Source organism: Leptodactylus fuscus, chromosome 5 (genome assembly GCF_031893055.1).
Source record: "Leptodactylus fuscus isolate aLepFus1 chromosome 5, aLepFus1.hap2, whole genome shotgun sequence".
In the NCBI taxonomy this organism is placed as follows: Eukaryota; Metazoa; Chordata; class Amphibia; order Anura; family Leptodactylidae; genus Leptodactylus; species Leptodactylus fuscus.
This window is the reverse complement of record NC_134269.1, coordinates 122,027,605-122,052,825: the sequence shown is the minus strand read 5'-3', so window position 1 is coordinate 122,052,825 and position 25,221 is coordinate 122,027,605. Positions and strand designations below refer to the sequence as shown.

The 25,221-nt window shown below is 39.5% G+C and overlaps 1 protein-coding gene across 1 annotated transcript in view; it reads right to left on the bottom strand.

Annotated features, from left to right (window-relative positions):
• Nucleotides 1-25,221, bottom strand: part of TBC1D22A (TBC1 domain family member 22A) — a 352,669-nt gene that overhangs the window by 312,196 nt on the left and 15,252 nt on the right. Inside the window, exons 4-5 of the mRNA XM_075274179.1 lie at nucleotides 13,359-13,699; nucleotides 3,232-3,402 (exon numbers count right to left, since the gene is read on the bottom strand). Coding sequence (XP_075130280.1) covers nucleotides 3,232-3,402; nucleotides 13,359-13,699 — 512 coding nt within the window. The remainder of the gene's footprint in view (nucleotides 1-3,231; nucleotides 3,403-13,358; nucleotides 13,700-25,221) is intronic.

The following is a 25,221-nucleotide window of genomic DNA, read 5'->3' as shown; positions in this document are numbered from 1 at the left end:
GATTTTTAGATACCACTTAGTTCTGCCCCTAACAAACATTGATATCAAGAGCTCTGGCAGAAGAGCTCATTTGCATATGCATTAAAAGCTTTCTTGACAGCAAAGCTGATTTTGCGAAAAGAAAGGCATGTTCACTATGTCAATGACAGCTCCTACAATGAAAAATATGCAAATCTGTCTTCCATGATGTAACTAGGAAGACAATGCCTCAGTCATGCAGCCCAATAGAGGGCACTCCCTTTAACATCATGCCCGACCTTCCCAGAGGCCTTTGCTGCAAATGATGTGGGATTTTACCAAGCCAGTCTTCTCAGCCGAGGACAGCTGTTTCGATCTGGTTGGATCTCTTCACCCGGCGCAGAGAAGACTGACTTGGCAGAGGTGAGAGGCTTCTACACAGAGTTAAGGGGATATCGTCACTCCTCAGGGAGAGACCACCATTTAGGTGTGTGGAGTCTTATTAAACCATAGACGCTCCACTGTGAAGAGGATCATGAGAAAAAAAAAAAAGGGAGAGCCCTCTATTGGGCTGCATGACTGAGGCGCTGTCTTCCTATTTACATCATGGAAGACAGATTTGCATATTTTTCCCATTATCCTTTTCACAGTGCAGTGTCTATTGCTCCTACAACAACATATAAGACTTTGGTGGTGTTAGACTCCCTTTAATCTGAAGGCCTAAACAACATCAATCTCAGGCCTTAGCAATCACCACTTTACAAAAGGCACAACATTGCTGATACCAGTTAACCATTGTGAGCAAACGTATTTTTATTTATCGCCCTTATTTATAACACATAAAAATTCTCAGCATCATAGCCAGAAGCCAAAATCTCCAAAACAGTTTTTGCCTTCATATAGCATTTCTTTAAAGTATGTAATAGGGATAACAGTTTGTTGCCTTTTCTGTGTGATCTAAAGGAAGCGAAAATTAAGAGAAAATGTTGGAGAATGAAATGTGAAGAGGATATTGGACTTATACAAGCAACTGCACGAGTCTTCAGAATGGATTGTTACTTTTCTGCAAGTCTATTTGGCAATCAATGTTAAAATCAGGGAAAGAACCACGAACGTTATAATAATATATAGCTTACTCACAATACGGCCCATCCAAAAGAGTGCGGCAGACTTAAGCTTTCTTTAGTCATGATTTTGAGTGTGTATCTTGAAGCTTACATTTTACATATATCTCAATACAGTGAAAGCAAGATGTTCTTTCACATTTAAATGTGGATTCCCAGTAACAATTCAACTCATTATGCACTCCTGATGGCTTTGCGCTATTTAATAGGCAGGCATTTCTAATCTCTTGTATATGCTATATTTTAATTCATAGAATCAAAAAGAGAAAAAAAAAAAAAAAAAACACCTCTCTTCAATCCGAAGGAATTTTAATGTCAAGAGCTTTCAGCAATACTATAAATTTAAAAGAAGGCAATAAGGACAAAAAAAAAAAAATTGCTTTGAATAAGGTCCCTCAAAATATTATAGAGATCTACGCAACGTAAAACAACTTTTTTGTTGAGCTTTAAATTTTGGAAAAAGCATATGTGCAATTTACAACACTTTTATTTAAAATGTCATTTTATTAAAAATGATTGAATATTTATTTCCACATATTTTTACCTTTCTTTTGCTACATTTTCCATTTTCCATATCAAGAGGTATAATAACTCAGCAGTTACAGTAAATACCATTACATATTTACTTTAATAAAGCGAGCTTCCACCAAATCCCTGGGTATGAAACAATCAAGCACTGTGTATGCAACTCAACAATATACCACAGTCATCTCATCTGCAAGCAGGGCAATAAAACCAGAAGATGACATGAACTTTATGCACTATAATAATGGCATAAACAATAAAAACAAGCAAGTACAATAGACTTTGTGAGCTTCCTAAATGACAGACTAGTAAAGGAGGCGAGAAACAGCCCTACCAATTAAGAGGTTTACTATTGTAAGCCGATGGCTGGTCAGGTAATGGAGGGGGTGTACATCTCACCCAGACTACTCTGGTGGGTGAGATGAGAAAACTCCAGGAATGTTTGTTCTCAGCAGACAACTTTCGTCTGCTGAGCATTTTAGTAAATGCTCAGTATTGGGCTGGATTTTTAGGAATGACAGGTAGTGGGACTGTCATTCTACCCCCCTCCAGTCCACACTTTGGGGATGTTCTGGCAGCAACTCAGCTGCAGAGAGTCTGCTCATCAAGGAGGCTTAAGAAATCAGCTCCAGTAGCAGACTGGGGGCAGAGTTTGGCTGGAGAGCCAACAGAGAGGTTATATTTTTGGAGCTGTGTCCTGAATGATTCTACTGGATTTTGGATTTCTGTTATTCTAGGTGAGGTAACCTATTCTATCATCATATCGTTCTTTCCTCTTCTCCTCTGTAGATAGTGTCAGGCTCTGGGGTTGCTAGGTGGGGTGGCATAGACACACAAGTCCAGTTTCTTTAGTCCAAAACAAATGTATAGTTTATTTTAACTCAAAAAGGTAGTGCAGCAACAAAAGGAAACAATACAAAAATAAATACCTGCCCGGCTAGGCTCTAACTAAATAGGGCAAAAGCTGCTTATATAGTTGTGTAGTGAAGACAGGCTTATCCATGTTCTGAGTTTTTCTGAAGAGCCTGACTCAGGTTGCTTTTGAAAGTTTGGATGAGCGAGCAAATCTGATATTTTGGAGTAATGAATTACTGAGTAGAAGGAATACAGATGTTAAGACCTGGCTTTACAAGGACCAGGAGTTTACACCTTTAGAGTTTGGGGGAAATTAGGGAAATGACAGGTTGTGGACTGTCTTGAAGGTTAGGCCCATTTCTCATCTGCTCTCATCTCTCAAATGAGGTGGATTCCGCCTCAAGCTCATGACCAAAAAAATTCTGTGTGAATTCAGCCTTAGGGGTTCATTAAATATGTAAATAACCAGTAATACTACACAGTACTTTACCTAATATTCTACAGTATTGTATTACATTATTAGTTATTAACTGGCTGGCTGGTTATTAAGTGGCTGCATATGAACATGGGGCACAACAGGCCTGGAGCCCATTGACAGAGCGCAACAAAGTTTTAGGAAAAACTAAAATACATAAAACAGTGATTCATAATGGAATTTCCATATTTTGCAAATGTAAATCCATAACGAAACAATATGGACAACTCAGTTTACTCCGTTGCTATATACTTTTGTCAAAACAATACAAACCTATTCACACAGTGTACTTACCTAGGTCAGTGTTTGGGCCTGAAAGAAGCTGTTTAAACTTTTCTAGGCGAAAAGCTTCTCTTTCGGATAACCCAGCAGTGTTCAAGGAGACCTGGTCAGCAGACTTGCTTGTAAGTGTTGCGGAAGGCTGATGAGGTACAGACTGCTGTCTCTGCAAGGAATGCCTCTCTCCTGCAACAATAAGTAGGTAAACTTTACTGACAAGCGGACATGATGAAAGACATAAACTGATCTAACACGGGGACCATACTGTAAGTATAATGAGTTCACATAAAAGGACACGTATTTCCTAAATCAGTCTTCTTGATGTGATAGTAGCAGCAAGGAGTTACATGGTTGAAGTCATTCATGCTGTGGAATAACAGAGGTCTGTTTTGGCCTTTATTTAAGGGTCACTCTAGACATTGTTCTGGTGAAATCCATACTTTGGATTAATAAATTGATTGGAAAGGGAAAAACATATAGAGAAGTATATCAGATTATAGACTGCTCAATAAAATGATCTCAAATGACTCGGAAGCCAAAACCTGAAAGACGTAAAGAGTACAGCTAAAATCAGAACTCAGTGAAGCCAAAGTTCTCAGCAAGAAATATTTGCAAAGTCCTGAAAATAAGTCATGTCCCAAGTAGGTAAAAATTTGCCAGGGAACACATTGATTAGCTCATAAAGAAATGGTGCAAGATTTTGTAGACCAATGAAAGCAAAATTGTTTCTATGGATCTAGTGGGCGTAGACAGTATGTCAGACAACCCCAGGGTACTGAATTGAAGGCACAGTACACTGTGAAGATGTTAAAATATAATAGTACAAAAATCATGTATGAGAAGGTGACAGGCAGAGTGTTAGAGTCCCACTATACACTCACTGCCACTTTATTAGGTACACCTGTCCAACTGCTCGTTAACACTTAATTTCTAATCAGCCAATCACGTGGCGGCAACTCAGTGCATTTAGTCATGTAGACATGGTCAAGACAATCTCCTGCAGCTCAAACCGAGCATCAGTATGGGGAAGAAAGGTGATTTGAGTGCCTTTGAACGTGGCATGGTTGTTGGTGCCAGAAGGGCTGGTCTGAGTATTTCAGAAACTGCTGATCTACTGGGATTTTCACGCACAACCATCTCTAGGGTTTACAGAGAATGGTCCGAAAAAGAAAAAACATCCAGTGAGCGGCAGTTCTGTGGGCGGAAATGCGTTGTTGATGCCAGAGGTCAGAGGAGAATGGCCAGACTGGTTCGAGCTGATAGAAAGGCAACAGTGACTCAAATAGCCACCCGTTACAACCAAGGTAGCCAGAAGAGCATCTCTGAACGCACAGTACGTCGAACTATGAGGCAGATGGGCTACAGCAGCAGAAGACCACACCGGGTGCCACTCCTTTCAGCTAAGAACAGGAAACTGAGGCTACAATTTGCACAAGCTCATCGAAATTGGACAATTGAAGATTGGAAAAACGTTGCCTGGTCTGATGAGTCTCGATTTCTGCTGCGACATTCGGATGGTAGGGTCAGAATTTGGCGTCAACAACATGAAAGCATGGATCCATCCTGCCTTGTATCAACGGTTCAGGCTGGTGGTGGTGGTGTCATGGTGTGGGGAATATTTTCTTGGCACTCTTTGGGCCCCTTGGTACCAATTGAGCATCGTTGGAACGCCAAAGCCTACCTGAGTATTGTTGCTGACCATGTCCATCCCTTTATGACCACAATGTACCCAACATCTGATGGCTACTTTCAGCAGGATAATGCGCCATGTCATAAAGCTGGAATCATCTCAGACTGGTTTCTTGAACATGACAATGAGTTCACTGTACTCCAATGGCCTCCACAGTCATCAGATCTCAATCCAATAGAGCATCTTTGGGATGTGGTGGAACGGGAGATTCGCATCATGGATGTGCAGCCGACAAATCTGGGGCAACTGTGTGATGCCATCATGTCAATATGGACCAAAATCTCTGAGGAATGCTTCCAGCACCTTGTTGAATCTATGCCACGAAGAATTGAGGCAGTTCTGAAGGCAAAAGGGGGTCCAACCCATTACTAGCATGGTGTACCTAATAAAGTGGCCGGTGAGTGTATCTACACCACATTCCTGACATATGTGTGGGCCAGGGCGGATCTTGAATAAGCTGCAGCCCAGATGTGGGTCATAGGCTCAATACTGGCCCATAAAAGGCTGCAGAGCCTGCACTTCAGGGCAGATCCTGGGAGGAGAGGAAGTGGCTGGGTCTGTCCTGACACCGAGAGCCTTGTGTTACAGTACAGTGTTGTTTTGGCTGATTCACGTGGCTGGTAGTAAGACACGTACAGTTAGTATTTTCTGATTAGTTAGCACTCAGATGAGGAGAATTTTGTTTGACGTTATTTTGCCTGAAGTTAAGGCTGTATTTTATATTGTTTATCCTGTGTCTGACATAAAGGTTTATTAACTTTTCTGTTTTTTGAGTTGTTTTTTTTTTTTGTTTTTTTTAAATAAACTGGTTTTACTGAAAGATTTGTGTCCCTGTTTCTGACTGGTTGGGTCCACACCACTGCTTCTACCAAGCTACCTTCATCACAATGTATAAATAAAAGAATACTTCTTTGCACTTCAAAGTTATGTGTGCGCGGCTAAATCATTGTTCCTGTGATAGATCAGAACAATGGAGGACTGACGCTAGTGGGAACCTAGCGGGACTGAAATACTGTCACATTGTATAGTTTTAAGATTTGTCAAAACAAGGCAAATAAATTCGGTCTTTCTCACAATTGAAAAATAATATGACATGTAGCAAACCAATTCTATCATAGGTTAGCTTGTAGCTATAAATTCACACTAGTTTTCCTAATGAAAGAACACTGGGATTAGAATTATTTTACTTTACAGGAATTGTAAGATACTAGAATATACTATTTATATCCACAAACTAAATGTTAATCTTTATGTGAACAGACACTTAATGGCATCATCCAAGGAAAAAATGTTTTGATAGGCATACTGTAAAAGCTTCAGGTTCAAGATATAAATGTTTACGACTCAACCTAAGAAAATCTGAAGATGTGAGATCTGCCCTCTGCTAATTTCTAGACATTCACAATAAATCAACACAGACAGCTAAAAAAGTGTGAAAACTTCAAGACCTTATAAGACTTGCCAAAAGCAACAGATAATCAAGATAAGCAAAACTGTCAAAGGCCAGGCTTACTGCATACATCATGTGCGGTATAAAATAAGGGGCAGCAAGCAACACTAAAGAAGAAAGGAAGTCTGTTTATTAAGAGTGATGTTTCTCTAAAGGGAACCTGTCACATTGGATCTACAGGCAGCATGTTATAGAGCAGGAGGAGGAGAGCAGACTGATATATAGTTTTGTGGTTAAAGATACATAATGACTTGTCAGTTCCTGATTTATATCTCTGTCTGACAGCTTCCCTTGTATAAGTGTGCATGCAGAGCTAGCTGGCAATCAATGAGAAGGACCGCCCACTGGACTCTGAATGAACTGAGATCTTAATAAAAAAAGAAATACTTAAAGAGGACGTTAGTTCTGGCCTTGGTCAGTTCAGTGCAACATCCTCAAGTGCAACTCTTAAGTGCATGGAGCAGAATTGGACCAGAAGGAAACTGAAGGTAATTACAAACAAAAAATGAAATATTCATCCTTATAAATGCAGCACCTACAAAATGTTACAAACAAGAATGCGTACCACCTTAATCACAGTTCTTCCACCCTAAACCACCAGTGTCAGTAAAAAAATCTTTATCTCTTCTACCCCACCAAATGACCTTCACAGTCACACTAGGTTCACACTTGTACCTGGTATCTGTCCGCTTGCAAATAATTAAAAAAAATAAACAAACAAACAAAAAAAGGATTCCAAACGGTTCCTCGGATACCCAAATCTAACTTTTTTTAGACGGATTTGCAAATGGGTGTCCATTCAAAAACCTGACCATTAGTATCTATTTTTGACTGTTTTTTTTTTTTCCCCTTCTTAATTCTGAACATGTGCAGAGGGAAAAATGGATTGCAAAACAGACACAAATCGATTACTATCCATCTGTAATCCACTTTGCATAGACCACAATGTTTAAAAAAAAAGTCTGGTATCCTCAGTTAAGTAAAAAAAAAAAAAAAAAAGAAATCCTGTAGGTATGACTTTTCTCTCGGCGAAAATGTTGGACAGCAAACAGAAATGCTCTAAATGCACACCTGCAGATGGTTTTTATAACCCACTGAAATCAACTTTTGAGGATTTTTTTTTTCTTTTTTCAAATGTAGATTGTGAGCCCCATATAGGGATCACAATGTACTTTTTTTTTCCTTCCATTATGTTTTTTTTTTGTAGAATTAAGGAAATCCACGCAAACACGGGGAGATCATACAAATTCCTTGCAGATGTTTTTCCTGGCGGAATTCGAACCCAGGACTACAGCGCTGCAAGACTGCCGTGCTAACCACTGAGCCACCGTGTTGCCCCAACTTTTGAGGATTTTGAGACTGTTTCAAAAGCTGATTTCACAGCCAAACACAGATGTGAATCCAGCCTTACTCAGACCTACTTGAAAAATGCTAACGCTGACATAAAAAGCCATCCACAACCTGTCCCCTCCATACATCTCTTCCACTACCTGCCCACACAGACCACCTACCGACTATTTGTTTTTTAAAATCCAATTGATATTATTACCATCAGTATTCAGTTGGGCAGAGTAACCCTTTACAGACATCTGCCATAGTATTACAGGAGGTATTGAGTCTTCAAATATGGTGGCAATGCCCATCATCAGTGCCTGTGCTGATAGCAGGTTTTAACTTTAGGTTAAGTTCACACAAAGTTTTTTGGATCGGAACCTGAGGCAGAGGCAGTCTCAGGTTCTGATCCAAAAAACAAGTCGTCGCGACTGAAAGCCGGTGCACTGCATCCAGCCGCGCACTCCGCTCCGGATTAGGCCCAATGAATGGGCCTAGTCCGGAGGAGGGAGTGTCTTCAGGCCTAATCACGAAGAAACTCGGCCCGAAGAATGAGCATCTCGCTTCTTTTTTCTGGGAGTCGGGAGAAACGGCTCCCGGAAAAAAGCTCCTGAGCGGCTCCCATTGATTATGGCCTCAAAACCCTGACCAAAAAACTCAGTGTGAACTTACGCTTACAGTTGCGTCAGTCAAACCTGACCAAGGCACCATTTTCTTGACATTAGGCAGCCTATGATAAAAGTGTAGGACTTTTTCAACACACTGCAATGCAGAGCTTCTATTTTTTGCACTTGGCTACTGGGAAGAAAATCTAGGTCCAACTTCAGCATAAGACGAACCGGCTATAGAGCAGGCATTATTGAAGAGTGTTTGGGGTGCTGTAGATAAGATCAGCAGTGCAGTGTGAGATTTAGCTGCCGTGTTCTACTGCTTGCTGGCATGTACAATTTCTCGGATTTCTTGGTAATTGCACTTGTGGCAAATCCCTGACACCCAGCCCCGAGTCATCCCCCCCCCCCTTTCCCTCCACTCCTAATCTCACATGTAATTAATTGCCTATGCTTTACTATAGACAGTCAGCCCCCATTACACAGGTAAACAAGCAACTGCCTCATTTGCATAGAACTTCAAAGTTGTTTTTCCCCAAATCTACAAAAGCAACATACATAACAGAGATATGACGTGCATGGAAGGCATGTACACCAGATTTTTTTGCTAGACCGTATTGTTCTCACTGAATCTGTGGTTATGTTGTTACACTGTAAAATATAAAAAGCATTACAAATTCAATACGGTGTCAGATGAAGAGGCCGAGAGTTAGTATGGGTCTCAGTGCTTAGATCCCTCTGATAAGTCATTGATGGCATATCTGTTCAATATGCTATAAATTTTTATCGGGGTAAAAAGACTTTAAAGGAGTGTAACAGAATATACTAATCATCTTTAGCTTAATAAATAAATAAACTGCAGTGAAAAAGTAACATTGTAGACATATAATTTGCACATGTTCTTGAAAATACCAAACTACTAGTAAAAGGCTTTTAACAAAACCACTATTCTATATGCTTCCCACTGTGATATGTCTATTTATGTATTTTGTGTTCTTACTATAGTTCTCTTAAAAAATACACTGTTGCTATAGCAACCTAATAGTTTCTGAAATGTGTTTTTGGCACACTTATAAATTTTGTACTACATTCTACTCCATATGCCCAGGTTTGGCCAACTATGAACTATACTTTGAAGAAAAATTCTAAAGACATTGTTCTTGTTTTATTGTTTGGGGGGTTTTTTTTGCCATTGTATTGCTGCATGTTCATAAAAGAAGTAGAAGCAGAACTTGTCTTGAGCCTTTCTCAACTAAAACATGCTCAGGATGACAAAGTAAGAAGAACATTAGCTAGTATTTTTGTTTATAAGTATCTCTGCTGAGCCAGGCCTGCTTTAACTTTACTAGGACAGGACAGACATGTCAGTCAGTCACGATTTACAATATCTAGGCCAAATGCATGTAGAAATTTAGGGGAAAATGTACTACTGTAATGAGGGGTCACTTGTAGAATAATGGGGAGATAACCAATACGGTCCAAGTTTTAGACCGCACAAACCTAAGCAATACAGTCTTAAAGGGGTTGTCCATTTTCAGGCATATATTGAGAAATAAATATTTGTATGAATACTTGTATTAAACTGGAAAATATCTTTAAATTTGGTAGATTCTAATACAGTTTGATAATCTGGTGGGGGTTTTTTTTAGATTGTCTAGTCTAACATTACTAGAATTATTATCTGGGTTAGGCTACAACAAAAAGTCCACCACTCTTGATAATTTCCAACCACTTGTCAGGCAAGGTATAGGACTGGTTAGAAAGTGTTGAAAACATGTAGGTCAATTTTTTTTAAGTGAAAATTATGCCAGAATTCTGCAGCAAAATTTTGTTTTAAAATTAAAACAACTGTGATTAATCTGGTGTATTTTCAAACGGCCTAATTATTAGTAATAGGTATAATTATTATTAATTATTACTATTATGAATACGCTGTTTAGAGCCAATTTACAGGGACAAAAAAAATGTACTGAAAATAAAAACTTAAAAGGGATTCTATCATTAGAATGCCTTTTTGAGGTAATACCACATTGGGATAACCTTCAGAGAGGTTATTCGTCCCCCTTCTTTATAATTCTGCTCTGCGCTGCTGTTCCGTTGATATTCTGTTTTTTCACGTTATGCATCCCCTATGCTGCCTGAAGACTCTCTAGCAATGCCTCCATCTACTTCTACCATGCCTCTCCACTGCATCCTCCATGTCATCATTGCCGGGTCGAGCCTGCGTTCGGGATGGAAATCCTGTGCATGCTCATTTGGCTCTGCCGTTGGGCTTTGGGCAGAGCAGACTGTGCATGTCTGCTCAGCCATTTTACTATGGCCGCTTACAGGAACAGTACGCTTGTGTAAGCAGCCACAGTAAAATGGACGAATAGACATGTGCAGTCGGCTCTGCCCAAAGCCCGATGGCAGAGCCGACGACTGACCATGCGCAGGATTTCCATCCCGAACACAGGCTCGGCCTGACAATGACAACATGGAGGACACCACGGAGAGGTATGGCTGAAGAAGAGGAAGGAAAACCTATATGTCTCCATTATTGCAGATTACAAAGAAAGTGCAGCCTGATTCACTAGTCATATTAATCTCACCTTCTTTTTAACTGTTTGTTAATATGGTAGGACAAAAGGCGGCAGAAAGTAACAGGCAACCTTAGGCCATTCAGCTGTCGCAGAACTACAACTCCCAGTATGCATAATTGCTGTGCTCTTCTTGGAACACCCATAGAAGTGAATGAAGCATTCTGTTGATTTATAGTTTCACATCAGATGGAGTACAAAAAGTTACTGATGTTAGTTTCAAACCGCTAACCATAGAAACACATTGAAATACCAACAATCACACAGAACACAATGTAATAAAATGTTGTCATGAAGCAGTAGATGAAAATTGTGTTGGGGCATGATGCCGTGGTCTGTATGTTTTCCTTCTTCATGCCTCCTATAACATTATTTATTTTTATGTGCGTGTTATCCTGCTGCATGATATGCACACTGTGGGGAAGGTAGCATATGGAGCGGACCCAAACAGTCAGAGACGGGGACATAAAACTGTAGCAAACACACTTATTTATAATAATAATTAATAAATAAAATTTAAATAGTCATGTCAGGCAAACAAAATAAAATACAGCCTTAAGTTCAGGCAAAACCGTGTGAAACAAAATCCTGCTCGTCTGAGCGCTAACTAGCAGTAACCAGAACTCCAACACTCTGCCTGTCATCTTCTCACAGAACATTTAGCAGCATTATTTTGTTTTGTTTTTTATTGTCTGACTACTGTATTTTAAAAAGATTGAAATATAGACTCCAGCACCTCTTTTTATGTAATATTTGTATGTTGTCCTCCCTTCTACTATCTTATTTATTGACATATATTTTTTCTGACATGAGATTTGAATAAAGGATTACATTTTATTATTACATGGTGGTCTTTGTGATTGTTGGTATTTTAGTGGTATTGTTGCACACAGAACCTTTTGATTGTGTTTGCATGTGCCCATGGTTATATAGGTTTGGCATAGAGACACAATGGTCTGAAAAGAAGCCGTATAAGTAAATGACAAGAGACTTGTAGTTTTCCAAGTTGCCATAGTCTTGGTTACAACTCCTACAAAAGAAGAAGCCATCATACAGAACTGAACTAAAAAAAAAAGGCAGGTCAAGGCTTTTAGATAACTGAAAAAGGCTACCTCCTTATTGGGTTATAAAGAGGTTGTAGGAAGCTAGAAAAACTTGCCTGAAACTACATCACTTGATCTTTTACGGTGTTTGGAACTGCAGTTCAATCACATTCACTTAAGCAGGGCTAAGCAACAAACAAGACACATTATAGTGTTGCCTTTGGAAATAAAGCAGCCATGTTTTCTAATATCATACAACTCTTTACATTTCCAAAAACCAAGTTACATTTCACTGTACTCAAAGAACAAAAACTATTTCATAGAGTGCACAGGAGCTTTGTTTTTAGGCGGTGATCCTTTGAGAAATGTGGTTTGGAGATTTGTCTGTAATTACAGTCTGTGGTGAAGAAGAATTCTATTACCTTGGTGCTTGCAAGTAATTAGTGCTGGAAATGGACATTAAACTGTTATTACCCCCGTACATGAAAACCATTACAATGCTCAAAGCAGCAGAAGCTTTCAACTACTACAAGATTTTTAATATAAAGTGTGCATATTTCATAACTAGTCTTATTATGTTAAGGTTGTATATTATTGTCTACCTAACAGAATATGAAGCAACATATTTATGATGGGAAAACATGGTCGTACGTAGCATTAATAGTAGACACCAGCGGTGCCAGTGACTATTCTAATCAGCCATTACATCTTCTAGCTCCTAATATTAGACAGCAAAGACTAAACGATGACCAAATCACCTATGTCACAATTTCTCTTTAAGTGTGTGCAATGCTGCAAAACACTATGAAAGTTTAGTACATTCTCCAGCTTCTGTCACCAGGAAATTCAATATCAAACTAGCCATAGTACACTGTGCAATATGTTGAGCGCCATCATACTCAGTTCACATCTGCGCATGGGTTTCCGTTCAGGGTGTTCTCTTGAGGAACCCCCCAAATAGAAACCTAATCCGCATAAAAAAGCAGTTACCTAAGGAAATCCGCAGACCCCATAGCCTATAATTGGGTGCATGTGGTTTCTGCACAATAAGGCGAAGAAAAAAGTGCTGCTTGCAGGACTTTCCTCTCTGAATTTTCCATTCGGAGAGGGGAACGGAAGATGTGAACCGGCCTTAGATAGTCCTTTAAAAACACCATTTTTAAATGCAATGAGAATACGAGAACCTTTCAGGGCTCCGTCTCCAGTTTAAGTTTCCCTCCTGGATTGAGAGCCTCTTTCAGTCTTACTGCTATGATGCCACATGTTGAAGTCTTGCACATGACCATGGAGTTTCCTTACTTTTTTTTTTCCATATGATGGTGTTCAGCATAATGAATGTCCTCTACAATGCAGGACTTATTTGAAATAAAGTGTATTGGCGACAGACTCCCTACAAAACACACAGTGACTGAATATACGGTAATACTAAAATGTACATACCAGGTGGATTAGGAATTTGACTTTCACTGGCTGATTTTACAATTTTACTGTCGATATTAATATAGGAGGGCAGCTCTTCATGTCTGACAGATCTGTCTTCAGAATGTTGGGACTCTTGGAATTTGCTCTGTTCTTGTAATTTTGTATGGTTTTCAATTACTCTGTTTGCAGTTTCCATAACCACTTCAGTATTTAAATTTTCTGCTGCCATTGCCAAAAGTTCGTCATCATCTTCGCCAACATCCCAGGCATCACTTGTGTTGCTTTCAAATTCTTGAAAAGTAGTGACTTTTTTCAATTTCATGGGTGTTGTTTGAGTCTTCTGAACTGTTTTGCTTAAACTATGAAACACAAGGAGGGAAAACTGTAAACATAACAATGAATCAGACCTACTGAGATAAATCACAAAATTACTAGAACTTAAAAAGGTAATCCGTTTTTTTTTTTTTGTTGTGGTTTCTTTTTTTTTAATTGATGCCTTACCCTCATCAAAAAGAGATTAGTTTAGGTCCAACACCCAAGATCCCTGATAATCAGAGGTTTGCAGTAGTCATGATGCAAATGTCATCACCCTTTCACAGTTTACACTAGGCCGTGCAATATAATGACAGCCTCATCCTATTCAGTTCTAGGGGACAAGGCTGTAATTATATTGCATGGCCACTATAAAACAGAAGGCATGAAATATAAACAGTGACAAGGTCACAGCACTCACTTAAAATCAGCTGATCAGCAAGGGTCCAGGATATCAGATTGATCCCTAATTCATGATCTATCCTGAGTTGAGGTTATCAATATAAAAAAGGAACAAAAATAATCTTGTAAAGCCATACCAAAACTAATTTTAATAAAATATAATTGGAAGAACTGCACGCCAAGCTACATGCCAAGTCTTGGATATAGGGCTGTGCATATAATTCAAATGATTTGCCATTGCAAGGAATTTTCATCAGAATTATTAAAATTGATCTGATATATTCTACCAAAATGTCCATTACAAACTATGGTGAGCAGTTTCTACACTATAGTCAATAGTCAAGTGGTAGGCTAAGGAAGCCTGCAAATATACCTGACTCCTTCCCCCTGGGTGACCTCACTTTTTTAGCTTTTAACATCAACGCCATGATTAAAATGGAAAAATCGCCCATTAGTTCAAATAAAATTGATTTTTATATTTTTTTTAGGCAAGAATTGCCCTACCCTACATGGATATAGTTAGACAAACTATCCTGCCGTTTTGCATGTCCCCAGTGTTTCAGCTAACTTCTGAAAGCCATTAGAATCACTAGGACTCAGAACATCTAAGCAGTCATTGTACCCAGAAACCAGATAGCTCTTCAGGCAAAAACAGTAGAAGTAGGTAAAAAGAACCTTAAATCAAGAATCTGAAGCAAAAAAAAAAAAAAAAATCCTGCTGAATAAGCAGCTGAAAAAAATGACTGTATGCAGTTAATCTAAAAATAGTCAAATTTACATATACAATAACTTTCCACTTAATTCACTTGTACCTCCTCCTACGTGTTTCATCTCAACTGAGGACTTTACCATGTACTGAAAACAATAGGAATGACGTGATCAGTAAAAATGCCAAAATCACATTTCTATGTAGGGCTGACAGCAACCATTCCAAACTTTTTTTTTTTTTTGTCTTCATGAGAAAAGCCCTTTAACTGTTTGATCTATTACTAGTCACAATGAAACACTTCTTATGAACAGTGGAATGCTTGGCAGTACAGGCAAACTGAAGGGTATCTAAATTTCTTTACCACGATCTCTAATATTTCAATCACCCTGCCTTGCAGTGGGAACAACTGTGACTGTAGATAATGTAATGCAATATAATATTTGTCTATATACCCTATGATCAGAGGTACCATTTAGTTTTTCATTATGCTTTGCTTCACAGTGCACTCCAGAGATGTGCAGTGAAAGATGACTGCTGGGTCACTGGTTCATGCAACATTACGTATAATACACATAGGTGGCCAATTATACAAACACTGTTAATGTATACTCATTTTTACTGTACACTGTGGGACTAGAAGAGAAAACATTTTTTTTTTTTTTCTGACAATGTGAGAATGAGAATATTTTTATATACTTCCCTAGTTTTCTACACTCAAAGAATTTCATTACAATAAGACCATGTGCCGCTTGTGATGCAGAGATGTGATAATGTGATTTTATTTTTATTTTTTTTAATAGATGAAAGATAACCAAACGTACAAAAAAAAAAAATTCAACCTTAGTTCAGTCTGCCTCAGACTTACACCTTCGAGAGCGTTGCTATTTCTGATGAGTTTAAAGCAGCACAAATCAACTGTGAAAGCATTTCAAGTTAAAGCGGAGGTCATCCTCAGCCCCTGGTAAGAGAAACGCTAAAATATTTCAGCTTCATATTGCAGGCAGAAAAGGGTTTAATAATGAAAGTAAAGGAACACCCTTGATTTCTCTGACTATTTCCAATATGAAATTTAGATTGCAGTACTGACTATGGCCTCTAGTCCTGGCGCTTGGATCCCCACACTCAGACGAGTAGCAAATACAACACGCTTCTCACTTCCTCAAAACAAGGGGTATAGTTATTGGGGATGCATTGTTGGCAGTTACTATCGGGACCCTGAGAAGGCACCAAATGCCCCTCTACCACATAAAACATATCACTATGCTAAATGGTACAATGGTGTATCAACACACTTCTTACTTACAAATAACTACCAACTACTTTTGTTTTGGTTGATGCATTGCAGCTCATCTTCCTTGGAAATTGATCCAAGGAGTTCTACCACGTGCAGGAGATTGGTGACCCTTCAAAGAATGTTTCACAGCATGCTCTAAAGGCCCGGTTCACATCTGCGTTCAAGTTTCCGTTCGAGAAGTCCACTTGGGGACCCCTTCAAAATGGAAACCTGTCCGCATAAAAAAGTGGTTACCAAAGGAAACCTGCGGACCCTATAGACTATAATGGGGTCCGTGTGGTTTCCGCACAAAAAAAAATACAGAGTGAAAAGAACTGCTTGCAGGACTTCTCTCCAGATACGCAAACGGAATGGCCCGAACGCAGATGTGAACCGGGCCTTAGATACGGTTCTTCTGACAAAGAAATCACATTGCTACAATGGTTTAGTATGGTCTAAAAAATCCTATACAGCACAGTTAGATCTTCTTAGAAGGATCGTGCATATGCCAAAAGAGTTAATTGTTTAGTTTCTAAGATGTGTGCCTTATTGAACAAGAAATTCTGTATTGCCATGTCACTGGCCTGCTAGACTAAATTACATTATTCAAGATCTTCTTACTTTTGCCTCAAACTATATCACTTATTTCCACCAGTCAAAACCACTGATCTTGGCGGTAACATCCTGCACAGAGCAGTTTGATGCAGTTTTTGCTCATGTTTGTAGTAAAAACCACCTATATATTCTAAAGAAAGAATAAGGGAAAGAAAAGCAGGAAGAATAAATAAAACTTAAGTTTTGATTTGAGCTATGTCTACCGTCTCCTTGGTATAAGCCCTTGTTATCTGTCTCTAACTTTATTGTAAAGCGGTTACATTGTATTGTAATCCTTTCTGTGATGACAATACAGTGACAGCTAAAATGTATCTCTACAAAGCAGGAAGTGTTAAAGTAACCAAATATATAAGATCCAGCACTATATAATGTGTATAATAGTATAGAAAACCAATATGCCTGAAAGTTCTGATCTCAATGGAGAAAAGCCAACACTGGAGGAGTCTGCCATTAGCTTATTTTCCTCTCCCTATTGAGAATACATGCATGCTTAGCCAACTTGAGCATGTATGTGTATGGAACAAGAGGTCGGAAGGAATAGCTGTCTAAAGTCTAGGCCTGAATAATGGGGTTTCAATGCCAGGACCTCTGCAGATCAGCTGTTCCCACCATGTGAGCTTCAATCATGTACTTTTAATAGCAGCTGTAGGGAGTAGTGCAGCATTTGCCCAATAGACCTGAAAGGGATAATAACTGTAGTAGTCACTATGACAAGTAAGCACTGCAGCTCACAGGGAAACAGTAGGACCCCTGTCAATCTATTACCAATTTTAAAAAGCTGGAAAAACCCTTTAAAGAGATCAGTGTCACATACGAAATGTCAAGCACTGGCTGATTTGGATTGCCACTGCATTCAATAATTTTCTGGGCTGTCAGTTTTTTTCTTGTGTTTCAAGAGGAAGTATAAAGTAGAGAGCAGTATGGAGAACCACAAAGGCATCAAAAAAGTGTAGCAGAAACAGCTGAAATATCTGTAGCAAAAACAGCTGTACAGGATTTGGGAAAACATGGCTGCTATCTTCTCAGGAAGTGACATCACGTTCCAAATTCAGACTGAAATTCAACAGATACCTATTCTGAGCTCTCCAGCCGTGTGAAGCTAATCTAACCATTCATACAAACGTTCTTATTTCAGCAAAATCATTAGCAATACATATAGCTTGTCACGTTCCTTATTAAAAAGTAGTGCAAAAAGTAGGAAAAAAATAAATCAAATCCCATCAAGAAAACATGTCTATATGAGCTACCCTCAAATCAATAGTAACAAAACAAGCCACTTAGTATGCCAACTCTGTCAGCGTGGACCACAGACTTTACCAATTTCAGTCACATTAGCCTCCATTTCATAGGGCGTCACAGAATCCATAGCACTACTTCACATTTCACTTCAGTCAATAGCCATATTGTTACCGGTTAATAACTGCTTACAATTTAACATTTCTACAAAGTTACATTTTTTGGTCTGTAATCAATATCCCGGAGGGAGTTGTAAAGCTAATTGAACTTCATGCAGTTCGTACACACATGGATACTCCAAGCGCTCTACTGGAGGCTTTACGATGAATAGTGATGTGTTAAATGTTTTGGAAACTACGTACAGTACGACGACTGTCTGGAGCTTTTATTATATACTATATAACTGCACATTACAGGTTTTGTTTCCAAATATAAACACTTAATTTGTAACATAGTCACCAGAAGTCTTCATGAGAACCTGCCACTTCAAAAGAAAATCTACCTCCAGCTATCCATGCCACGTATTGTATTTTAGAATGATAATCCTCTTGCAAGTCACATTTTACACGTAGAGGAATAGTGCAGGACGGCGCTCACAGGTCCAATAGATTTTATTAAGAATTGCACACTGTCACAACCAAACCAGGTGAGAGGCCACCAGGTCTGATACATTCATTACAATTATCTAAAAAGGTGAATAGACTATCCACACTATAAAGTGTGCTCGGTGTTTATCTTTTACATTTTACACGTAAGCATAGAAGACTCTGTCCACATCTGCATTGTAGGATCTCTTGAGACCCTCCATTGCAGTTTCAATCATATTCGCAGTTAAGAAATTTTATATATATTATATATATACCATGTTTCCCCGGAAATAAGACAGTGTATTATATTAAATTCTCTTCCGAAATATATGACCTGTCTTATTTTCGGGGGATGTCTTATGGAGCAGCTGGAGCGGCAGTCATGCCGGCGCTTCCTTAGCGGAGTTCCAGCATTACTGCCGGTTGTAGGTGGTGCAAGAGGTGTGTGTGTGTGGGGGGTGTATGCTAGTTACCTTCACCATCTTCGTAGCAGTGCTGGTGCTGCCGTTGGTCACGGTGGCGGAAGTGGTGGGCGGGGCTTAGCAGAGATTAGTGAGGCTTCCGGCGGTTGCACTGGAGAGCCTCACTTAGTGGGCATTGCAGCCAGCTGAACGCTGTGCTCCGTGTGCACAGGAAAGCCGGCTGCTGCCTCTGCTGTGATACCACTGTTCCGGCTGCTGTGGGATGAGCTGGGAGAGTGGACTCCCCGCAGCATACGATGCTTTCCCAGCTCATCTTACAGCAGCAGGAACTGTGGTATCACAGCAGAGGCAGCAGCCGGCTTTCCTGTGCACACGGAACATCGTGCACAGTGTTCAGCCGGCTGCAGTGTTTTTTTGGGGATGTCATATTTTCGGGGGGTGCCTTATATTAGGCAATTTAACAAAACCTCCCCCATGTCTTACTTTCAGGGGATGACTTATTTTCAGGGAAACACGGTGTGTGTGTGTGTGTGTGTGTGTGTGTGTGTGTGTGTGTGTGTGTGTGTGTGTGTGTGTGTGTGTGTGCATATATATATATATACACATACACACACCACAGAACGTGGCACTTTTTTTTTTTTCCAGCTAAAATGTCAGTCATCAGGTAGGAACGCGACTGTTCCAATATGAGTTAATGGGATCTGTCAAGTTTTGTTAATGTCCATCATAATTTAAAGGGACTCTATAACTTCCCTAACCTACTTTAAACTGCTTCCATAGTGCGGTTTTTGTGGATAGTAGAATAAAAATTATACCTTCTTTAACCCCTAAGGACATAGTCCAAAAGTGCCTCGTTTTCTTCATGTCAGGAACTTAAACCGTTCATCTTTTAGAGATCACCAGTGCTTGGGGGGCCCAGAATTCAATCTATGTGGCAGTCGGTAAAACAGGAAAGTGACAATTTTTTTTTGCACTACACTCGGGGAAAATCCCCTTTTGGGATGGACTCCCTGTCCCGCAGGTGGGATTGCAATTTAGCTTATGCTTTTCCTCCCTTCTTTCTCATTCCAACAGTGTTGAGTTAGATCAGGGAGGATCAAGCAAGGGTTGTATTTATTGCCACCTTTCAGCCAAGAAGAACCTGGTTCACCAGGTTAAGGATCCTGTCTGTTTCAGGCCCATGGGTTTTCTCAGGGACTAATTACTACTCTTCTAAAAATGGGATGCTGGTTACTACTAAAATCTATGTTAGAACTTGGTTACGGTTTTTGAGTTCATAGGGGTTTCCTCCGGAGTTTCTTCAGAAAAGTCTAGAAAAGGGACTTTCTACCAGCACCTTAAAAGTTCATGTTTCAGCCTGAAGTGGTCTTCTAAACTGGCTGACGATCCTTAGATTCATTGGTTCATCAGGGCTTCCTCTAGAAGACCAATAGCTTTTTCTAAGTTTACTCCCCTGGGATTGGAATCTAGTTCTACTTCCTTAACCAAACCTCCCTTTGAACCCTTGGATTCTATCTCTATTAAAATCTGTCCCTCAAAATGATTCATTTAGTGGGTCTTACTTTGGCCCAACAAATAGGATAGTTACATACATACATAGTTACATATTAGATGAGGTTGGATGAAGTAGTTAGTCCATCAAGTCCAACCTTTATCTGCTAATCCTTTACTGTCACTACAGATGACAGAATAATTAAACCAGACCAGGTGTTTTTTTGCCAAAAGTAGCTTATAAATTCCACAGATCCCTTCCCTGTGTACTATCCTGTGTAATAAACCAAGAATACCATTGTTAGGATGTAACGTAATGTCTAGTCCATCTGGTACTTGTCCTCTACTTCCACCGGGAGAAAATCTATTTCCCTCTTTGTTCTTTATTCAGGTCCAACAAAGGGAAAGTGGCCTCTAAGGCTAAGGCCCCACTGGATGGAAACGCTGCGATTTTGAGCATTGCGGAAATGCAGCGGAATAAAACGCTGCGTTTTACAGTACCAGCATAGTGAATGCAATTTTGTCTAATCCCAGCCCCACCCTACAGAAAAAAACGGTGTGGAAAAGCTGTGTTTTTCAAAAACGTTTGCATTTTTTGAAAGACGCAGCATGTCAATTATAGTTGCGGAAACGCTGAGTTTTTCCCCTCCATGGATTTCTATGGAGAGTGTGAAAACCGCAGCAAAAACGCAGCATGATACATGTGCTGTGGAAACTCCACAGAAATGCTGCGTCAAAGCATCAAAATCCACAGACAAAAACTCACTGTTTTGCTTGGTTGAGGCTAAGGCAAAAACACGATGAAAAAAATTAACAGAAAACTCATATGAATTTCCTCAGCGCAAAACTGAAGAATGCGATGAAAAAATGCATGTACATGCGCATTTTCATCTACGACAGAAAACGCAGCGTTTTCTCTGCGGGTTTTTTTTGTGGGGCCTTAGCCTAAAAGTAGTCTGGAAAGGTGGGCAAATCTAGCAATCTCCCTGGCTTACAGTTCTTTGGGCCTTCCTTCCCCATTAGGGCTCAAAGGTTATTCAACTAGGACAGTAGCCATTTCCTGGGCTGAGTGGGCCGACTCTTCTATAAAAATTTATCTCTAGCAACTTGATCTTTTACCTTTTTCAACACTATAGGTTGGACATTTGAGCTTCTGCTGATCTCTGTTTTGGTAGAAAAGTTCTGCAAGTGGAGGTCTTGCCCTAATTCTCCTATTTTACTTTCTCTCTGGGTGCTGTTGTAGCTGAACGGAAAAATGATCGTTCCTTACCATATATATATATATATATATATATATATATATATATATATATATATATATATATACTGTAAGCCGATGGCTGGTCAGGTAATGGAGAGGGTGTACAGCTCACCCAGACTACTCAGGTGGGTGAGATGAGAAAACTCCAGGAATATTTGTTCTCAGCAGGTAAATGCTCAATACTGGGCTGGATTTTTCGGAATGACAGGTAGGTTGGTAGTGGGACCTGTCATTCCACCCCCCTCCAGTCCACACTTAGGGAATGATCCGGCAGCGACTCATTAGCAGAGAATCTCCTCGTCAAGGCAGAGTTTGGCTGGAGAGCAAACAGAGGTCATATTTTTGGGAGCTGTATCCTGAATGATTCTACTGGCTTTTTGGATTTCTGTTATTCTAGGTGAGGTAACCTATTCTATGTTTAGTTAGAGCCTAGCCGGGCAGGTATTTATTTTTGTATTGTTTCCTTTTGTTGCTGCACTACCTTTTTGAGTGAAAATAAAACTCTACCTTTGTTTTGGACTAAATAAACTGGAATTGTGTGTCTATGCCACCCCACCTAGCAACCCCAGACCCTGACAATACACACACACACACACACACTACCTTTTTGACCCAAATGTCTTATGTTACAAGTTATTTGGAGTCTCTCTCTTCTGGAAAACAACATTCGGGGGTGGGGGGGGGGGGGTACAGCTTTTTTTTATCATAGATTTCTTGTTCTTGTGGGCAGATCCCTCTATGGGTACTGTTGTGCTATATGGGAAAAATTCAATTACTGGAAAGTAATTATCAATCCCAAGATTCTGATGAAAATAAGAATTTATTCAAAAATGCTACATTAACCTAATTAATTGGATTAATTATCTAGTCTTAATGTGACCTATCCTTTTCAGTGAAATGCTTATCACAGTATACAGTTTCCATCACATCCTTGGCTATATACTGTGTGTACAGATCATGCATGGAGCAGCAATATACTCAGTTGCCGGGATGTTCATATTAGCAAACTGAACACTGTTCAATTCTCAAAGTTTCTCTTTACACAAAAGCATTTAGTTACATGTGGAACTGACTGCAGACTTCTCTAGATATAACTATTGATAATACACTGCAGTGTTATACATGGTTTACGTTAACATATTCAATTAAAGTTGTAAGAAAGATCTGTGTCCAGTTTGTCATTCTGGTTCATAAGAAGACCTTAATACAAATAAAACATAAAATGCTACAACTTGCTGAACCAAAGCAAACACATATTTATAGTGACAGGTCACCTTTAATGATCATAAAAAATGTATACCACAGCCACCTTGAGTATGCTGCTGAGTGGTACCGTATTTTATACATCTTCCAAGATCACATACTGTGGTAAAATAAAAAATGAAAAATGACAGCGACACCATGAGATTATTATTCAGAATGTATTTAACGGCAGTTTCTTCAGCACATTTCCAAATCCTAGGAGATAAAAATCACTCACGCTTACAACGAGGTATCTAACATTTTCAATCCTTTTCATAAAATATTTAATAGCTGTTAATATAAATCACATTTCTCTTTTCAAATATTTCTTGAAACAGAAACAAGTAATTCACATTGACAGCACATGGTATTCAGGATGTGGATGAGAAACAACAATCAAATAGCTTAACCTGACAAGTATGAGGAGGCCTGACCCAGGAACAGTCATTGGCAGACATTGTTATGTAGACCATGTCTTGACAACAGATGGAAATGTGCTGTATAACCAAGACAAGGGAAGGATGGCTGTTACTTTGCAGTGAGATGCTTCACTCAACACTATCATTAATAGACGGGATTCCCTATTACTGCAATAGTGAACTTGGAGGAGGAGCTGAGAAGACACATACAGTTTGTGGGAAAAGGTTCAATATATAACCTGATGGCCTCCTAAGTATACAAAAAGCAGAAATGGGAAAGAAAAAAAAAAAAAAATTTATACCTAGATTTCTCTTCCTAATGTGTACCTCAAGCTGCTGATTTTGGGGTTCCCCACAAAAGAAGCTCTGCTTCCAATTCAGTATATAAGGTAAATGTACTTATGTATGTATGTATGTAATCTGAGTATATTTACTGTGAATACTGTATGAATGTAATGTGCAAACGTACATATTTTGTGTATGCACATCATATATAATGTATATTGTAGTATTATATAGATCAATAATATACAATTTTATATATTTGAAGTAAATCAGTACAAATCAAAATGTTGTTTAACATATTTTAGACTACGTTCACATCTGCCTCAGAGGCTCAGTTAGGTCCATTGTAAATTGCAGATGAAAGGCTTAGTTTATACGCAATTCCGCGTGTGGATATTCCATCGCGGCTGCCGCAATGGGATGCCGATGCAGTGCACGGCATCCCGTCGTGACTTTCCGCTCCAGATTAGGCCCCAAATGAATGGGCCTAGTTAGGAGCGGGCTGCTATGAGGTGGACGCCGTGGCTGAATCAGACGCAGATTCCGCCTGCAGTCTAGCAGTCTACATAGACCACCATTGTGAGGGGGCGGATTAGGATGTGGATTCTGTGCCAAAATCCTTCCTCTCTTGAACGGGGCCAAAAGGTTATGCATACAGTGAAAAGCCAGAAAACATATGACAAACCTATAGCCAATGAGGTCCCTCGAAATTTGTTATTGTCCATCTGTAGATGGATCCATACTTTCCTGCTCAGTCCATTCTTACGTCCCAGTGACGGAACAGAAAATTGGACTTGTGAACCTAGCCTGATTAATCAAAATAAGGATGGACTGTAATTTCTAACATGTTTGAATATAATTGACATGACAGACAACCAGTGAAATTAATATAATGAACACAGTCTTAGGCACCAGAATAAATGTGACTGAGCCAATTAAGGTCGGGGCCACATGGACAGTAATAGAAGTGGGTTAGCTGTCACATACCTGTCAGAGGCTAGCTCTCAGTTATCTACAGTAGCAGTGTAGTGGATGAGATTTTAATGAATCACATCCAAATTTGACAACTAAAACCCACAGCACAAAGTGACCTGCAGTGCTGGTTTTAAACCCCCTACAAGTTATTTATTCTTGTCGGTTCCACCTACTGTTTTTAACCTTTGCAATGCATAGGATTGAGAACTGGAAGAAATCTGCAGTGCTTACAGCAGGTGCCCTGTAGTTATTCCAGTCCCGGCCATTTCACTTGCTGCAACATGAATTCCATTGCAGGGGCCCAATGAGGCTCTGTCGCCCAAGGGTTCACATGAACCTTGCACCAGCCCTGTGCCTTACAATCAACATGTGATAAATTTCAAGTAGTTAATAAAAAAAGAAAAAAATTCCAGCAGAGCAACAAAGGCCCAGAGTTAGGCAGAGTTTTACAACTCCCCTCCTTTTCCTTGAAGACACTCCCACATGTCTAGCAGGTGAGAACATTTTTCAGCTCAAACTAGATGTGCCACATTTACATCACCATCTACTTGTAATCACTAAAGTAAATTTGGTCCATTAAGTCTAAGAACGCGAATCACAGATGTTAGCACTAAAGGAATGGCCAAAGACAATGATATATCTCTAATGCTAC